The 16,373-nt window shown below is 39.5% G+C and overlaps 1 protein-coding gene across 1 annotated transcript in view; it reads right to left on the bottom strand.

The window, feature by feature from the left end:
- Dnah5 (dynein axonemal heavy chain 5) overlaps positions 1-16,373 on the bottom strand; it is a 193,492-nt gene that overhangs the window by 171,229 nt on the left and 5,890 nt on the right. The window contains exons 5-12 of the mRNA XM_042695192.1: positions 16,234-16,347; positions 15,397-15,504; positions 13,197-13,319; positions 12,400-12,615; positions 9,303-9,410; positions 6,185-6,270; positions 5,195-5,516; positions 3,276-3,482 (exon numbers count right to left, since the gene is read on the bottom strand). Coding sequence (XP_042551126.1) covers positions 3,276-3,482; positions 5,195-5,516; positions 6,185-6,270; positions 9,303-9,410; positions 12,400-12,615; positions 13,197-13,319; positions 15,397-15,504; positions 16,234-16,347 — 1,284 coding nt within the window. The remainder of the gene's footprint in view (positions 1-3,275; positions 3,483-5,194; positions 5,517-6,184; positions 6,271-9,302; positions 9,411-12,399; positions 12,616-13,196; positions 13,320-15,396; positions 15,505-16,233; positions 16,348-16,373) is intronic.

Raw genomic sequence — 16,373 nt, 5'->3', positions numbered from 1 at the left:
AACCCCACCCAGGAGTATCTACATAAATTCCATAAGGACAAGAATTCCATCTGTTTTGTTCAGTGTCCTTGAAAGAACAGCTAGGACATAGAGATAATCAGCGTATTTGTCTGACCCACACATCGGCTGGTATCAGAAAGGAGCGAGCGTTGAAAGTTGTGATTTTGGTTTTCCTTTGAAATTTCCCTGCTATCTGATGTTGAATTATGTCACTATTTCATCCACAGGTTACAATTTTTTTTAAATAAGCCTAATAGTACTTTTAGCCTACCTTTGAAGGAACTCTAATAGGTTTGGAAAGTACAAATATTTTTAAACCTATATTTACAACGTAATTAGTGGCACTTCTTTTGATACTCGATCAATGTTTCTCAGAATATTTTCTTTGAAGTACTAAATCCAAGATATTCCATAACAAAAAAAAATCCCTCAATGGAGAATTCTGAGCAATACTATAGACAATTATCTCCCCTCTTGGACAGTCACAATTAATACTGGTGATCCTGACAGAGCTGCCATAAAGATTTAAGAAAGATTTTGAGACTTTCGTGGAGCCTAATGTTTCGGAAATGAGCTCCATAATCCTTTCTTCATATAATACTTTTCTACAATTTCTATAACGCCCTTTCCATTTCCATAAAAGCCCCTTTAGAAAAGTCTAAATTTGGTGAATCTATTGATAGCTACATATACATTTCCAAAAGCTTTTAGCCCCTGCTCACCTGTTCCTCAAAATCCATCATTTATTCTATCTGAGAGAGGGTTCATGGAGTCTGCCTCCAGCAGTCTTTCTACTTCTCACCTTTAATCCTTTAACCCCAGTAGCTTTTATTCATCCTTTTTCACAAATGAGAAACAGAAACTTAGAGGCAAAGTAATTTACCCAAGGAAATGGTTTTGACTCCACATAAAATTGGTTTTGAAATCCATACTCCTCGCCATCACCTAGCCCACTGATCTCTCTAGTTTCCACTGTCTCCCAAGGAAGAGCTACAGAAAACAAACTCTCAGCTACGTTAGCATAATAATGATAGAAGCCTGGAAACCCTGCTACTCTGGGGGAATTTAAATGCCCTTCCTCCAAAACATGCCAGTACATCTGCTCTCCACATCTGCCTGTGTTGAGCAGGAGCCTTTAACTCTTTCAAGATGTCAGCCAGATAAAAATCTGCTTCATCAAATTGCTATTTGCAGCTGTGATGGATTTGAAACATTCCTTGTTCCACTCCTTTCAAGAGTCTGGGTGTATCCTCCCGTGAATCTGGGTGGGCTCATGAAGCCGGACAGGATACAACAGAATGGATTCTTTGGGACATGCCCGGCTGCCATTAAGGCCATGTGGCCTCCTTGTTCACTGAACCTTCAGTCCTGAGTGGCCACGTGAAGAATTCTCCCAGCCAAAGGCCTTCACACTGTAAAGTTCTTGTAAGGTGTTCCAAGCCACAATCTCCGTTAAGCGCATCACTTAAGACTTTCCCAGCTCTTCTAATCAAAACACCTAGTTTTCAAAAAAAGCCACTACATTTGGCAGCTGTGTGTCTCCTGCAACAGAGAACTAACATAACAGCTTTGTGGGAAAAAATTATCATTGCTGATTTTATAGTTGTATAAATATGATTCCTTAAGAAAAAAAACTTTTCTTTGTAAAAATGTGGATCGACTAAGCAATTTTCCTAACATGCAAAAACAATTCACACAACACAATGACTACTGCTTTCTGAGTCCACATTTGAGGAATGTCTGTCTGTTGCCAATATTAGCTTTTTAACAACAGAAGTAATAAGAAGACAATAGACTGCAAGTCTGGGGCTGGTTCTAATTCTGCCACTTACGTATGAGACCTAAACTAAATTCTTAAAGCCACAGTTTTCTCATCTATAAAATAACATTATCATATTCAGCTCTATCTATCCAACACAGAATTAATTAACATGAAAATGATTTAAAATGTAAAGCAATGAACCTAGTTGTGCTGGTAGCTTTAGTATGGCCTTATTTGTGATCATTTGGGTAAATGCCCAAATGGGAATGCTGGGTCATAGGGGAGCTCTATGTGGAATCTTTTGAGGAACCTCCATGCTTATTCCAAAGTGGTTGAACAAGTTTACACTCCCACCAACAGTGTACTTGGGTGAAGGGGGAGAGAAAGAAGGAGAAAAATGGGGGAGGGGGGTAACAAGTTCAAGAAGAAATGCACTCACTACCTTACTTATGTAACTGTGACCGCTCTGTACACCACCTTGACAATAAAATTAAAATTAAATTAAATATGTCACACTTTTTAAAAAATGTAAAGCAAGTACATGGCCTTATCAGATGATTTAGACTATGAGTTTAAATGATGTCTAATACCAGGACTCTATGTCCGATCTCATCTTTGTACCATCGATTTCATCTCGGTGCAGTGGCATTTGTCACTAGCCGCCAGTCTTTGTGATACTTTTCTTGCCTATCTCACCTCAAAGTCCAATAATTGATTTTATTTGCATATTAGAGTTTTTCATACTTCTGATGTTAGAGCAACCATGTGCTTAACCCAACAGCCTCTACTTCTCTCTGTTTTCACTCCCTAAGAATTTTCATCCAGAACAATGAATGAGTATCACTGCATTCCGCAGACTTTGACTGGTCCGCTGACCTGCAGAGTCACGTATCAAACTGCATGGATAGCATCTCAACTGGGTGTCTGCAATATTACCGTTTCCCACTTGACTTTCAAAATAAACTAGTTCAAGCCTGGGCCATTTTCTCAAGTGGAGGTTACAGCTAAGACCCCTGCAGAAATCAACCTTCACAATGCAAGGTGGCTCCACTTCAATGCTCCTTGAGTTTCCTCTTGACCTGCCTGTTGGCATAACTCTGAGTCTATGGATAACTCTGCAGCCCTTCTCCTCAAGCCACCATCATCTCCATCCTGGACCGGTATAATAGTCCCCAACCTGGCCTCCCACTCACCCTCCCCCTAAAACCCACTTCCCACCGAGCAGCAGGGATGGCTTTTATTATCATCAAGGTCATGTGTCTTTCGCTAGCACAACATCCTCCAATTAAACTAAATTCCACTGAAATCTAAGATTAAATCCCAACTTTCAAACCTTGGCCTGTGAGATCTGTACCAGCCTGGCCCAAGCCAGCTGGGCAGCCTAGTCCCTGGCCCGGCCCCTTCCCACTCCAGTCATGCTGAGCACGTTCGATCTGCTGATACAATATACCACTAACTTTTCAAATGAACTCCAGAGTTAATCGGGAAAGAGAAAAAGATGAAAGTGCTATACCTTCATGTTACTGAAGTTCTTTTTGTATGTGTCCCGCCTCTGGAAGAGGGACGCCGCCAGCGGTGAGATTGGCAGCCCCATCTGTAACATGCACTCTGTTTCTCGAAATAAGATTAGTATCTGAGGATCAAAGTTGACAAACAATTCCCCTGTGCCTGGCACCCTCACCAATAAAGAAGCTTCGAGACCGATGTGAATTTCTTCAATCTGTCGGGAGGAATCAACAGTGTTACTATCAAGAAGTTTTATAAAGACACAGTGTACGGCTCAGACATTTCTGAAAAATCAGGAAGCCAGGAACGTAGCTAAATGGCAGAACCCTTACTCGGTATGCTCAACACCCTAGGTTCAATCAGCAACACCAAAACATAATAATAATTATTATTATTACTTGGCTTGCTCACTCTTTTTCTAAATTCCTGATCTGAAAATAGCTTTCAGGTTTTTGATAGTGATGTTGCACAGACAATTCATAAAACCAAAATTCATTCCTGTGCCCTTCACATGAAAGGTAAATGGACACAGCCATAGCAATGACCTCCTAAGACCCATTTAATCTCCATAATACCTTTATACATACTCAGTTATTTTTCCTAATAAAAGTTTCTCTGACTGCTTTCACTTATCTACAAATGCAATGTATACAACTACAAGGACATCATTTCTTGCAGTCTACAAAGAAATATAGCTATCAGGGAGTATAATTTGATTAAGCACTATTTCAGTCAAAGAAAATGATTTTGTTTAACAGAGTACTGGTGTTCAGTAATGCATTCAGGATCTTATTGATTTATTTTTCCAGTTCTGGAGCTCAAACCCTGAGCCTAATTAATGCTTGTTAGCTTAGCACTCTACTACTGAGCCTTGCTCAAGATCTTACTAAATTTAAAAAGAAATTCTAGGGGATGGGAAGGTAGCTCAGCGGTAGAGTGCATGCCTTGCAAGCATGAGGCACTGGGTTCAATTCCTCAGCACCACATAAACAGAAAAAGCTGGAAGTGGCACTGTGGCTCCAGTGGTAGAACGCTAGCCTTGAGCTGAAGAGCTGAGGGACAGCACCCAGACCCAGAGTTCAAGCCCCATGACCGGCAAAAAAAAGAAATTCTAACAAATAAGGTGGAGAAATGAAGAATGCAAGGCATGTGTGTGTATGCAGGGACGGGGAAAGGGGACACACGTGTGCACACACATCAGAACTCAGGACCTGGGTACTGTCCCTTAGCATTTTTGCACAAGGCTGGCACTCTGCTGCCTGAGCCACAGCTCCACTTCTGGATTTTTGCTAATTATTTTGGAGATTAGAATCTCATGAACTTTCCTTCCTGGGCTAGTTTTGAACCACAATCCTAAAATCTCAACGTCCTGAGTAGCTAGGATTACAGATATAAATTACCTGATCCAGAACAATGAAAGATTTTTTTTTTCACTTAGGAGTTATTTCTATTTTGTTTTGTTTTGTTTTGTTTGTGTGTATGTGCCAGTCCTGGGGCTTGAACTCAGGGTCTGGGAGCTGTTCCTGAGCTTCTTTTGCTCAAGGCTAGTGCTCTGCCACTTGAGCCACAGCTCTGCTTCTGGTTCTTTTTGGTAGTTTATTGGAGATGAGAGTCTCACAGACTTTCCTTCCTGAGCTGGCTTCCAACTGCAATCCTCAGATCTCAGCCTCGTGGGTATCTAAGATTATACATGTGAGCTACCTGGTATACTGAGAGGTTTTTTAATTAAGTAAAACTAGGTTTGTCACCAGGTGTATGATTGCTTCTCAACACTAATCATTATTTTCTTCAAGAAATACAACTCTTAGATTACTTAAATTCAAAGTGATTTACAAAACTACTCATAAATACAGCTTTCCACAGGAATTTTGCTGTCAAATGGGTTCCCATTATTTGGACCAGGGCACCTCAAAAAAATCCATTCACCTGTTGAAGCCAGGCCCTGTGGTACAGGACTTCAAACTCCAGGAGGATCTTGGCTGTCCTGTTGTACATGCGGATGATGGGCTTGGCCTGGGCTGTCCTCAGCACGGATGGATGCTGCTGGAACAGCTGCATGGGGCGCTCCATCCTACGGAAGAGCTGGCGAGCCCACAAGATTTTCCCAGCAATGGGAGGCTGGTCTCGAGCCAGAGGAGGGTCACATTTCTGCTTTGTATACAGTTTTGCAATCATATCAATGTCAGCCCCATAATTTTCCAGGATCAGTTGGTATTTGTCATCGATTCCAAGGTTAGGAATATTCAAGCTGATTAAACACAGCAAAGTAAAAAGGCCTGGGTTAATGGTATGCTATTCACTAATCTAATTCATTAGCATTTACTTTTAAACATATGTTAATGAAAAAAAAAAGGTGACCGCTGTACAGTGTATTGAAAGAATCACAATAAGCCAGTCACTGGTGCCTCACACCGATAATCGTAGAACCTCAGGAGGTTGAGATCTGAGGATCCTGGTTCAAAGCCAGTCTGGGCAGGAAAGTCGATGAGACTCTTGACTCCAATTAACCACCTCAGTGGCCCAAAATGGTAGAGTGCTAGCCTTGAACAAAAAAGCTAAGTGATAGCACCCAGGCCATGTGTTCAAGGCCATGACCAATAGGAAAAAAAAAAAAAAAAGAATCAAAATAAAATCTGTCCTTAGAATGTGGGAATTTTTTTCAATTTATTTAAACATTAGACAATATTAGTGCAGGCAGCCACAAAGTACTTCAAAGCTAAGAGTATTCTCCATTTGCAAAAATAAAGCAAATCCTTAATCCTCCGTAGAATTAATCCTCCTTAGTCTTTTAAAAAATTTAAGAATGAGACTTTTCTTTCCATTTGAGTACAAAATTCTAATAACAGCAATGATAAGGAAAGGTAGACTATGTCCATATTAAAAATGGAACTTGGGGAAATATTTCAATTTTTTTACCTTTCAAATTTTTTCAACATGCTTAGAGCTTGATTGGTGTTTTGAATCTTTTCAAATGTAACATCCATGAACTTCTGTAACTCATTCTGAAACAGAATAAAACCGGGTTGTCAGCAACAAGTTAACATTTCCAATTCTCTTTTTTGTTTGAGTTTTCACTGTTCATTTGTTTTTGTTGCTTTGTTGTTTGTTTGTTTGGAAACACGCGTTTGTACCCATGTGGCTTTGAACTCATGATCTTTCCAAGTGCAGGAATTACAGGTCTGTACCAACAAGCCTGAAAACACTAGAAATTTTCTACTCCATAATAAGAAGAAAGAGCTCTTCATTCTGTAAGAACATATCAAATGGTGAGAAAACTACAACATCAAACATTAATGAGCTTAACAGAAAAAGAAATGCCTGGAGCAGGAAATAAATGGCACTTGAAAGCCAAGGAGTGGTAGAAGTGCCAGTGTGGCAGGCTCCATATGCATAGCGTCAGATCTAATCATGGATGCAGGCCTGGGACCTCTGCATCTGACAGCAGGAGAACGCTGAGAGGTCCTTATGCGCTCAGCAAATTTTGGAGAAGGCTGGCCTCCATGAAGTGATGCTCTGGGTTTGCAAAGGGGACCGGATGACTGTTGAAGAGTCTGGAAAACTTCATGAGGCTTGCCACCTGCCCAGCCATAAATGGGGACAGGGGAATCTACCCTACAACAGGGTCTCTATGAAGGACCAAATAGTAAAGACTGTGAGCTTTTTGAGTGACAGTTCTCTTCCCCAGTTGTTTGTCTCTACCCTAGTAGTGGGAGAGCAGCTACAGATAACAACGGCTCCCACTTCAGTCACGTCACCATTTTCTATCTGAAGATGAGTTTCAAGGGCAAAGTGACTTCAAGGGCACACATCTTTCTGTATCCATAACCCACAGCCAGGAATTCTAATACAGCACTATAAGTAAATATACTTAACAATAAAATCTTCACCTTCATATTAGGAAATAAGAAAATACAATTCCTGTCCTCAAGGAGCTCACCATCTAACAACATTCCACATGCAAGCCACCAATGCCTCCCATGAGCTGAAGACCCTAAGGTAATGCTGGCAGAGATTTGACAAACGGACTGTAGAAAACAGAGTGCAGATCTACAACCGTGTGTCCATGTTCAACAGCTTGAGATCAGAACCCACTGCCTCTTGCCATCAGTGAGATGTGGAGCAGGATGTGGTGGTCCAGAACTGGCACTCTCAAGCCACACAGCCTGTGTTTGGCCCTAACTCTACCACCTGTCATCTCTGAGACTTTGGGCAGGTGACTTTTCATTGAGCCTCGTTACTGCTCTGTAAAAGAAGAGTAATAAGAACTCCCCCTGATGTGCCTGGAACATAGAAGTATCTATCTTTGTTAGAATTCCTTCTGCTTTGCACTCACTCCTCCAGAGATAACTTACAACTCAGTTTGACTTGATGTGTACTTATTTAGCTCACACACACTAAAAATTCAGAGACAATAGTAACAGAATGCCTGTTTTCCTCTCATAATTGAGCGATGTCTACTTGCACCTCTCTGAGATGAAAAGACTTCTGCATATTAATTTTGTAACACATCTGTCAACTTGACTTCCCATCTTATGTAGTTAATGCTTAAAAATCAAGTTCTCTGGTTCCCCATCTTAATAACAAACATTTCCTTAAGATCCTGCAGATGGTCGGTTCCAGACTATGCACCACATTAGAACCAGACAGCCCAAACCCTTCCCCAGGGAGCTGGAGCTGGGGTTCATTCTGTGCTCTGATCTCAGGAGCTGATAGCGCTCACAGTGCTCAGGATGGCTGGGCTACAGTGAGCTGGGAACAAAGGAACATCAGAACCAAAAGATGTCCTGATACCCCCTGTTCCTAAGGTTTCCAAGCTGCAGCCCTGTCTCTGGAATCCACATGTCAGACTGCCTGGTAGTCTGCTCAGGCTAACCTCTGATTGTAATCATAACTCTGAAGTAACCAACAGAAACTGTTTCAACAAAAGAGGAAACTTAACTCTCTTAAGAACTAAAATAAGGGCTGGGAAGGTGGCTCAACGGTAGAATACTTGCTTTGCATGCATGAGGCCCTGGGTTTGATTCCTCAGCACCACATAAGCAGAAAAAGCTGGAAGTGGCGCTGTAGCTCAAGTGGTAGAGCATTAGCCTTGAGCTGAAGAGCTGAGGAACAGTGTCCAGGACCAGAGTTGAAGCCCCATGACCAGCAAAAAAAAAAAAAAAAAAACTAAAATAGACCATAGACCACATACAGACATCTATAATTACAGATTATTATTATTACCCAAGCTGTATCCCTGGCCCTTTAATTCATGAAAAAAATGAATAAATAAATGAATAAATAGCCAGGTGCTGGTGGCTCAGGCCTGTAATCCTAGCTACTCAGGAAGCTGAGATCTGAGGATCACAGTTCAAAGCCAGTCCTGACAGAGAAGTCCATGAGATTCTTATCTCCAATTAACTACCAGAACACCAAAAGAGGCACTGTGGCTCAAAGTGGGAGAATACTAGCCTTTAGCAAAAGAGCTGAGGGACGGTGCCCAGGCCCAGAGTTCAAGCCCCTGATCAACAAGATAAATAAATAAATAGCCCTCCAGCGCGCATCTGAAATACAGTAGATTCAAGGAAGATCTCAAATAGTGTAAATCCTTTGAAAGGCAAAACTCAAAGCTCAGCAAAATAAAACACCAGGAAGCAGGTACTCAAAAGGGGTGGAGAGGGGTCACAAGGAAAGGAGTAGATGAACGGCTAGGAGAAGAGGCAGAAGATATAGTAAAGAATCTAGTGTATATCCTATAAAATTAAGAAGAGTGAGGAACAGAATGGGGAGGGGAGGGGTGGGTGAGAATATGAAAAGGGGTGACGCTGTTCAAGATGTATTGTATTCATAAACTGTTTTGTTGAATGGCAACTCCGTTGTACAACTACCTAAAAATAATTTTAAAAGAAAAAAGAAAATGCATCCAAGTTGTGGTCCATCACCTCTGCAATAAAGATGACTCCCCTTCTGAACAATGTCATTAGTAGAAAGAATTACACAGAGGAAAAGAAAATAAACATGCCATTGTCCGCAAGAATTTCATTATACAACCTACATGAAGGTCACTAATCTGCTTGCAAAAGTCATCATAATCCTGATCAAAATCCATTTTCCGCTGGTCTAAGAAATTATATTCCTTTCTCTTTATGGTTGCAACAATGTCCTGAAAGGTGAAAGAAATAAGGTATTATCTCAATATTCTTGACCTTTAAACACAGAAAATATATCATCATCTCCCCCCCAAATAGCTTAAAATGAAATAGGTGACATTGATCAAGATGTATTGTATTCATATGCTATTTTGTGGAATGGAAACTCATTTGTACAACTACTTAAAGATAAAAATTTGCTGGGAAGGTGGCTCAGTGGTAGAGTGCTTGCCTAGCATGCATGAGGCCCTGGGTTTGATTCCTCAGCACCACGTTAACAGAAAAAGCTGCAAGTGGTGCTGTGGCTCAAGTGGTAGAGTGCTAGCCTTGAGCTGAAGAGCTCAGGGACAGTGTCTAGGCCCAGAGTTCAAGCCGCACGACTGACCAAAAAAGAAAAAAATAAAATAAAAATTCAAATAAAAATGATAAAAAAACCAGATGCCAGTGGCTCACACCTGTAATCCTAGCTACTCAATAGGCTGAGATCTGAGGATTGAAGTTCAAAGCCAGTAGGGGCAGGAAAGTCCATGAAATGCTTATCTCCAATAAACCACCAGAAAACTGGAAGTGGCACTGTGGCTCAAGTGGTAGAGTGCTGGCCTTGAGCTGAAGAGCTGAGGAACAGTACACAAGCCCAGCGTTCAAGCCGCATGACCAACAACAACAACAAAAAGATAAATAAATAGTCTTATTTTTTCAGTTCTTACTTTGTTCTGCCTAATTATGTTCTTGGCAGTATAATATCACATACTAGATCCAAATCATTTGGAAATACTTTGCATTTTTGAAAGTAGATATATGTATAATAAGGGCCACATCTGTGTATAGGAGAGGTTTTTTCCCTCAAAAGTTTTTCGCATCTGAAATCATTTAAAAAGAATCCTTGAGTAGAACTGATTAAGATACTTTTTGCCGAAGAGTTTAAATCATCTCAGAAAATAAATAAGGCTTTAAAAAAACACCAACCAACACAGGAAGAGAATAATTACATCATAATATCTACAAATGAGATACTCCCTTCTAAGCCTCAAATGTTTTAATGAAATGTCAAAGCATAATCTACCACTTCAAAACTCTCTAGAATTAGTTGCTTCCTGTTGTCCTGACAAATATACACTGAGGAGAGAGGCAAAAATTAGGCAATTCATCTCCTTGAAGACACTACTCTCATACGTTTGGTTTGCTCTCAATAATGTACTGAAATGCTCTATGTTGGTTCCTAGCCGGGTACTAGGCCTTTCGCACACTCAGGCATCTGCCCGGTTGATACATGCACAGAATTTGTAAAAAGAAGACTGAGCCTCCATCCACTATCTCCTTTCTAAAGTCACTTCTACTGGAACATCAGTTCAATTTTTTCAATTGACAAAACTGCACAACTGTGTAACTTTTCTGAATGGAGTCTTCTATAGGCCAAATAGGGGGCGGAAACCAACATGGTAATCTAGAGGCAGAACTTCCCAGACTGGAGTGAGGAGTGGACCGAAAGTTCGGATGGGGAAGAGGAAGGAGGAGGAGAGAGGAGAGAGGGAGGAGGTGGGGAAAGGAAGGAGGAGGAGGAGGAAAGGGAAGAAGAAGGAGGGAGCGGTGCAGCTAACAATGTAAGATTCGATCCCCTGGTGTCATTTTGACTTTCTTACACTAGCATTGACACAGAAATCTTCACATCATGCTTTTAGAAACCAGCTACATCTTATCTCCATTTGGCATATCCATTTTAATCATTATTTTACTTTAAATTTTTAAGGCAGCTTTCCAGTATTTTTTAACAGTTTGGAAGAGTCTTTTTATCTGCGTTTAGATGTACAATTCAACTTTTCACTCAAAAATGTGTTTTGAAATGTGCTCCAAGTCTTTTTTTCATGAAAAATAGAAAATAATTCATGATTCTAAAATGAAAAAAAAAATCCATTCTGTCTTTGTCTAAAAACACTTTCGAAGCAGATTCTTCACCTTGTAAATGACACCTACAAACTTTATGTAAATACAACTCTTTCATAAAACCTGATATAATCAAGGAATTAAAGATCCCTTACATTGGCCTAAACTGTTACAGTTAAAAAAAAAAAAAAGGTAATGTGTGGTGGAAAATTGTAAGAAATTTTTCAAATTCAAGAAGAAAAAGAATCTTTTAACTATTCATATTACTGTCCCTAAACAAGAATAAGTTGACAATACTCATATTAAGAACTCCAACACAGTTTATAAACTTATCCTTTCAAAATCTTCAAAATGAGCCAGGCACCAGCGCTCATGCTTGTAATTTTAACTACAAAGCAGGCTGGGATCTGAAGATCACAGCTGGAAGCCACCCTGAGCAGGAAAGTCCCTGAGATTCTTAGCTCCAATAAACTACTCCAAAAAGGCCAGAAGTGGTGCTGTGGCTCGACGTGATATATTGCCAACCTTAAGCACATAAAAGCTCATGGACTTTACCCAGGCCCTGAGTTCAAGCCCCAGGACCAGAAAATAAAAGGTCTTCAAAATGGCTTTAGCTCATTGAATCCACTTTTAAAGCTGAGATTCATTCCACAGATGCCCTCACAGGACAAAGGAGAAAAATACTTGAAATAATTGAAATTTTTAGAGTTACAATAAAATCTGTTACTTCATATTTTTAGAATGTGTCAAAATGACTAAACACTCAGATAATTGAATGTCACACAAAAGTAGGCATCAAATAATGTGCAACACATGTTCTTCATTAAACAGCTCTTGTGTGAATAAATGAAATATAAGCTCTATTTACATAGGTTGGGTCCTTGTGCTAATAATGAGAATGCCTTGTCCTAGTGGCATTTAATTTTAAACTATTGGCACGTTATTGTTATAACCACATATCTGAAAATAACATATTAAGACTATTATGCAAATATAATTTCCTTATTACTAAAGGACCAGGAGATTGTCTTTTGTATTGTAGACTGATGATCTGAATCATCCTAAATGCCAGTTTACATAAAATATTACGGTTTAGTTATGGACAAGAGTAGCACATAATACCTGGAATTTAATTATCAAGCCATCCAGCCCTTCGATTTTAGACTCTTGAAGGACAGAGTATGTCTTGAAGGTTTTAAAGATGTCCATTATCTTGGATAGACGTCGGTGAAAAGTTTCAAATTTTCCAAAAATATACATCTCACTAAATTCAAATTGCTTTTCACTTGGATTTTGTTTAAGCTTCTGTTTTGTCTGGTGAAAGCAGTGTTGATATTCCTACAAATTAAAAGTCAAGAATGAGAAAGGAAACATACCATGTTGGGGTATGGCTGGGTAGAGAGGACTTAGCATATTTACCACCCTAGGTTCAATTCCCACAACCAAGAACAGAAAGGAACTTAAAGCTACTAAAATCACTGCATTTCCTAAAGTGCAGACAACTACAAAGTTAGGATGAAGATAACTAACTCTTCAGTTTTGTACCTTCATGTTTATCTATCCATCTGAAATGTCATCTTTTCTCATCTTCTGAGCTTTTAGACACTGCATTACTAATGGTGCTACTCAAAACAGGCTGTAAGGTCATCACTCTGGGTCTATCTCCCCATTGGTCTCTAAGATGCTCGAAGAAACCCATCTTCCCTTAATCATCTTTGTGTCTCCAGAACTTGGTGTGGTACAGGAGGGTCCCAACAAAAGTAGAATAAGTGAAATACATTTCTGAGAAAGTTTTTACCATTCCATTTTCTTCACAGTAATGACTTATTCTTCTTTTTTAGCAACCAATGATATAATTGCTCAATAAGAGGACCTCAAAAATAACAAACATCTCAATATGTTACTAATCTAACTATTACCTGCTTAAGTTTAATGGCAGATAATATTTTTTCCATCACGACATCCTGCGGCTGGTTCCAGATAGAGGCGGTTCCGCTGTTGGTGATATAGGCTTTGCATGCAGATATCATCTGATTTGTCACCTGAAATTTTCCAATAAAATAATGTTAGGTACATATAACAGCTGGGGCTTATAAATCAAAGTTGAGTCATCAACTCTACTACTCAGAGATTGAGCTTTGGGTTTATTTTCCCCTCTCAATTGTGATCTAGCACTGACCCTTTAATACTGTGTAAATCCTTTGAAATCAGGATTGGAAGCACTCCAGAAAACCAACCGTGGAACCACCTTGTTTATGCAGAATGAAGTTTTAGCCAACCAGAGAATTCACTTCCCTAGTGAGAGTTTGCCTGATCCGCTCAGCTGACCTGCTCTAACACCTGCACACAGTTGACGAGCGCCATGCAAAGTGCAGGCCACCTGATACAGCATGGAGCCACAGCGTGCAGTGAAATGTCACAAGAGGATCCCAAAAGGGTGAATAAAGCTAACACTTGAAAACACCGAGACTCTATTCAACCCTCCAAACTTGAAAAAACAAAACAAAAATCCTACTTAGAGCTTCTTGATTGCTCTTTTCATAAAACAAATGCAGACTCAATGTCCTCACGGGGTGCGTGGGGTGACACGGGGTGGGTGTTCAGGATTACGAGCGAGAGCATGGTTGAACAGGATCCTCCACTGGAACGAAACTTCTGATTCAAATGACTGGGGAGAAGGGGAGTCTGATCATATTTTTTTTTTCTAAAAATGAAGTCTTTGCAAACAATATGCACACAATCTAGATGAACAATGTAGATAGACTTTGGGCTCTCTTAGCCAAAGGCTGACCCCTATGACACTAGCATACAGCTTTCCAGCACAAAGATGCAGAGAAAGAATGCTGCCCCGCTCCCTGTGCTAAAGCAGAAGGAGGACTTCTGGGGGGCTCCCAGGCCTGAGTCTCTATTCCCAGGGAATAGAGTCTCTCTTCCTGCCTCACACTGAGAATGTAAAGCATGGGTAAGTCACAACTTCTTCTATTTTAAAATAGCATTGAGACTGTCTGCCCAAGAAATATATTCATTACCTTATTATGCAACTGTAACCCCTGACATCACCCTTACAAAAAAAATTAACTTAAAAAAATGAACATGTGTGCCCTGAATATGAAGGGAAGTCATTGATTTCTTAGAGGCTGTTCTAAAGGCCTCATCATAGACACTTCCGCATTCGGACATAAGGTTTAAGCATCATTATGGTTTGGGCAGAACCATTCTACTCACTTTACAGATTACTGAAACATTGTAAGTGGCTTTTAGGACTCTCCTCATACCACCAAGTAAACAACTGTGGCATCAAATAAATGTGGAACAGTGGCATATAAAATACGAAACAGGAGAGAGCCAATTAAATATAGTTTTCCTTAATTAAATTTTGTCCACTAGAAGAAAAAAATGATATGCTAAATCACACAGGGCAAGAAATCTCCAAAAGAATCTTATTTTGCTTTTATGATACAAATAACAAAATATTTATTATAGTAATTACTTTGGGAAATAATGCTTTCTGTGCCAGAATTCACTTCTCACATAAATTTAATCTATCTCTACTGATGGACTAAGTTCTTCTTAATTTATAAGATGCAAGCTAGTACGGTAGCTTACATGATAGAGGGCTTGTTTAACAAGTGTGAGACCATGAGTTCAAACCCAGTATGACCACCATATATATGTGTATGTGTGTGTATTATATATGTATATATAAATATATATTACATATATGAGTATATATGACATGTAATATATGTAATTATATGTCATATATACTGATATATATGATATATATATACCCACATACATAGACATTGGATTAGGCCAAGATATGGTAATTTTTGGGGGTAGGGGGGTCCGGTCATGGGGCCTGAACCTCTGGGCCTGGGCGCTATCCCTCAGCTCTTCAGCTCAAGGCTAGCGCTCTACCACTTGAACCACAGCGCCCCTTCTGGCTTTTTTCTTTTTGCTTATGTGGTGCTGAGGAATCAAACCCAGGGCCTCAGGCATGCAAGGCAAGTGCTCTACCAATGAGCCACCTTCCCAGCCCATAAGATACGGTCATTTTTAATTGACTGTTGACAGACAAATATGTGGCCATCCATCAAGTCTCCACTCCATGCTTACCTTTACAAACAGAGATGTGATCTTCTCAGAGGTGTTATAGTAGTGAGAGATACTGTAGATCATTTTAATAGCATTTATAAGTATAGGAATAGCATCAATCATGGATATCTGGAAGGCATCACAAAAGTTTTCAGGAAAAAAGTACCAGTTTAGCAAAATTCTAATTATAAAACCTTATCACTCCATCTTCTTAGCCTAAGTGAAGCTTAATTCTAGGTACTTAATACCTGATATGAATATATTTAACAAAAAGTTTACTTTTATTATTTTATGTGTGTATATGTTTGCGTATGTGTGTGTGTGTGTGTATGTACATATATATAATCAAGTTCTATTTCCATACAAGAAGCATGAACTTGCTGATAATGACAAGGAGGTTATGTTAACCATTGGTTTTGTGATAAAGAATAACAGACACTTTTTTATGAATTAGAAGATAATTTTTAAATGCCAGCCAGTATTATAAAGTGTAATCCAGAATGTCAACTGGAACATTTAATACAAAAATATAATTAATATGCAATAAAATTTTAATATAAGACATTTTAAAGCTTCAATAGTTGATAGATAATAGAGAGAGAGAGATAGACAGACAGACAGACAGACAGACAGACAGACAGACAGACAGACAGACAGACAGACAGACAGATAGATAGATAGATAGATAGATAGATAGATAGATGAGACAGACATAATATACATGAATGTAAGGTCTTGAAATGAAATTTTTCTAAAACTTTTCCCACAACGGTAATATCTAGGAACCAAAGCTCAGCATTTAAGTTAGTTGGTGTGGAAAGGGTTGTTGGTAGACTAAAGGAGGAGAAACAAACTCACAGGATCACTGTTGTACAAGGGATCACAACATTTTTCAAGTGTGTACAAATACTTGACATTGTCTTTTGCCTCGTTGGCTGCATCAGTGATTCGAATATCCGTCTCTCTCCAAGTCTAAGCACAATACAAGAAAGCAGTCT

This window comes from Dipodomys spectabilis, unplaced genomic scaffold (genome assembly GCF_019054845.1).
Source record: "Dipodomys spectabilis isolate Male_0828 unplaced genomic scaffold, ASM1905484v1 ptg000179l, whole genome shotgun sequence".
NCBI lineage: Eukaryota > Metazoa > Chordata > Mammalia > Rodentia > Heteromyidae > Dipodomys > Dipodomys spectabilis.
Note: the sequence above shows the minus strand (reverse complement) of the source record. Positions and strands in the feature narration are given on the sequence as shown.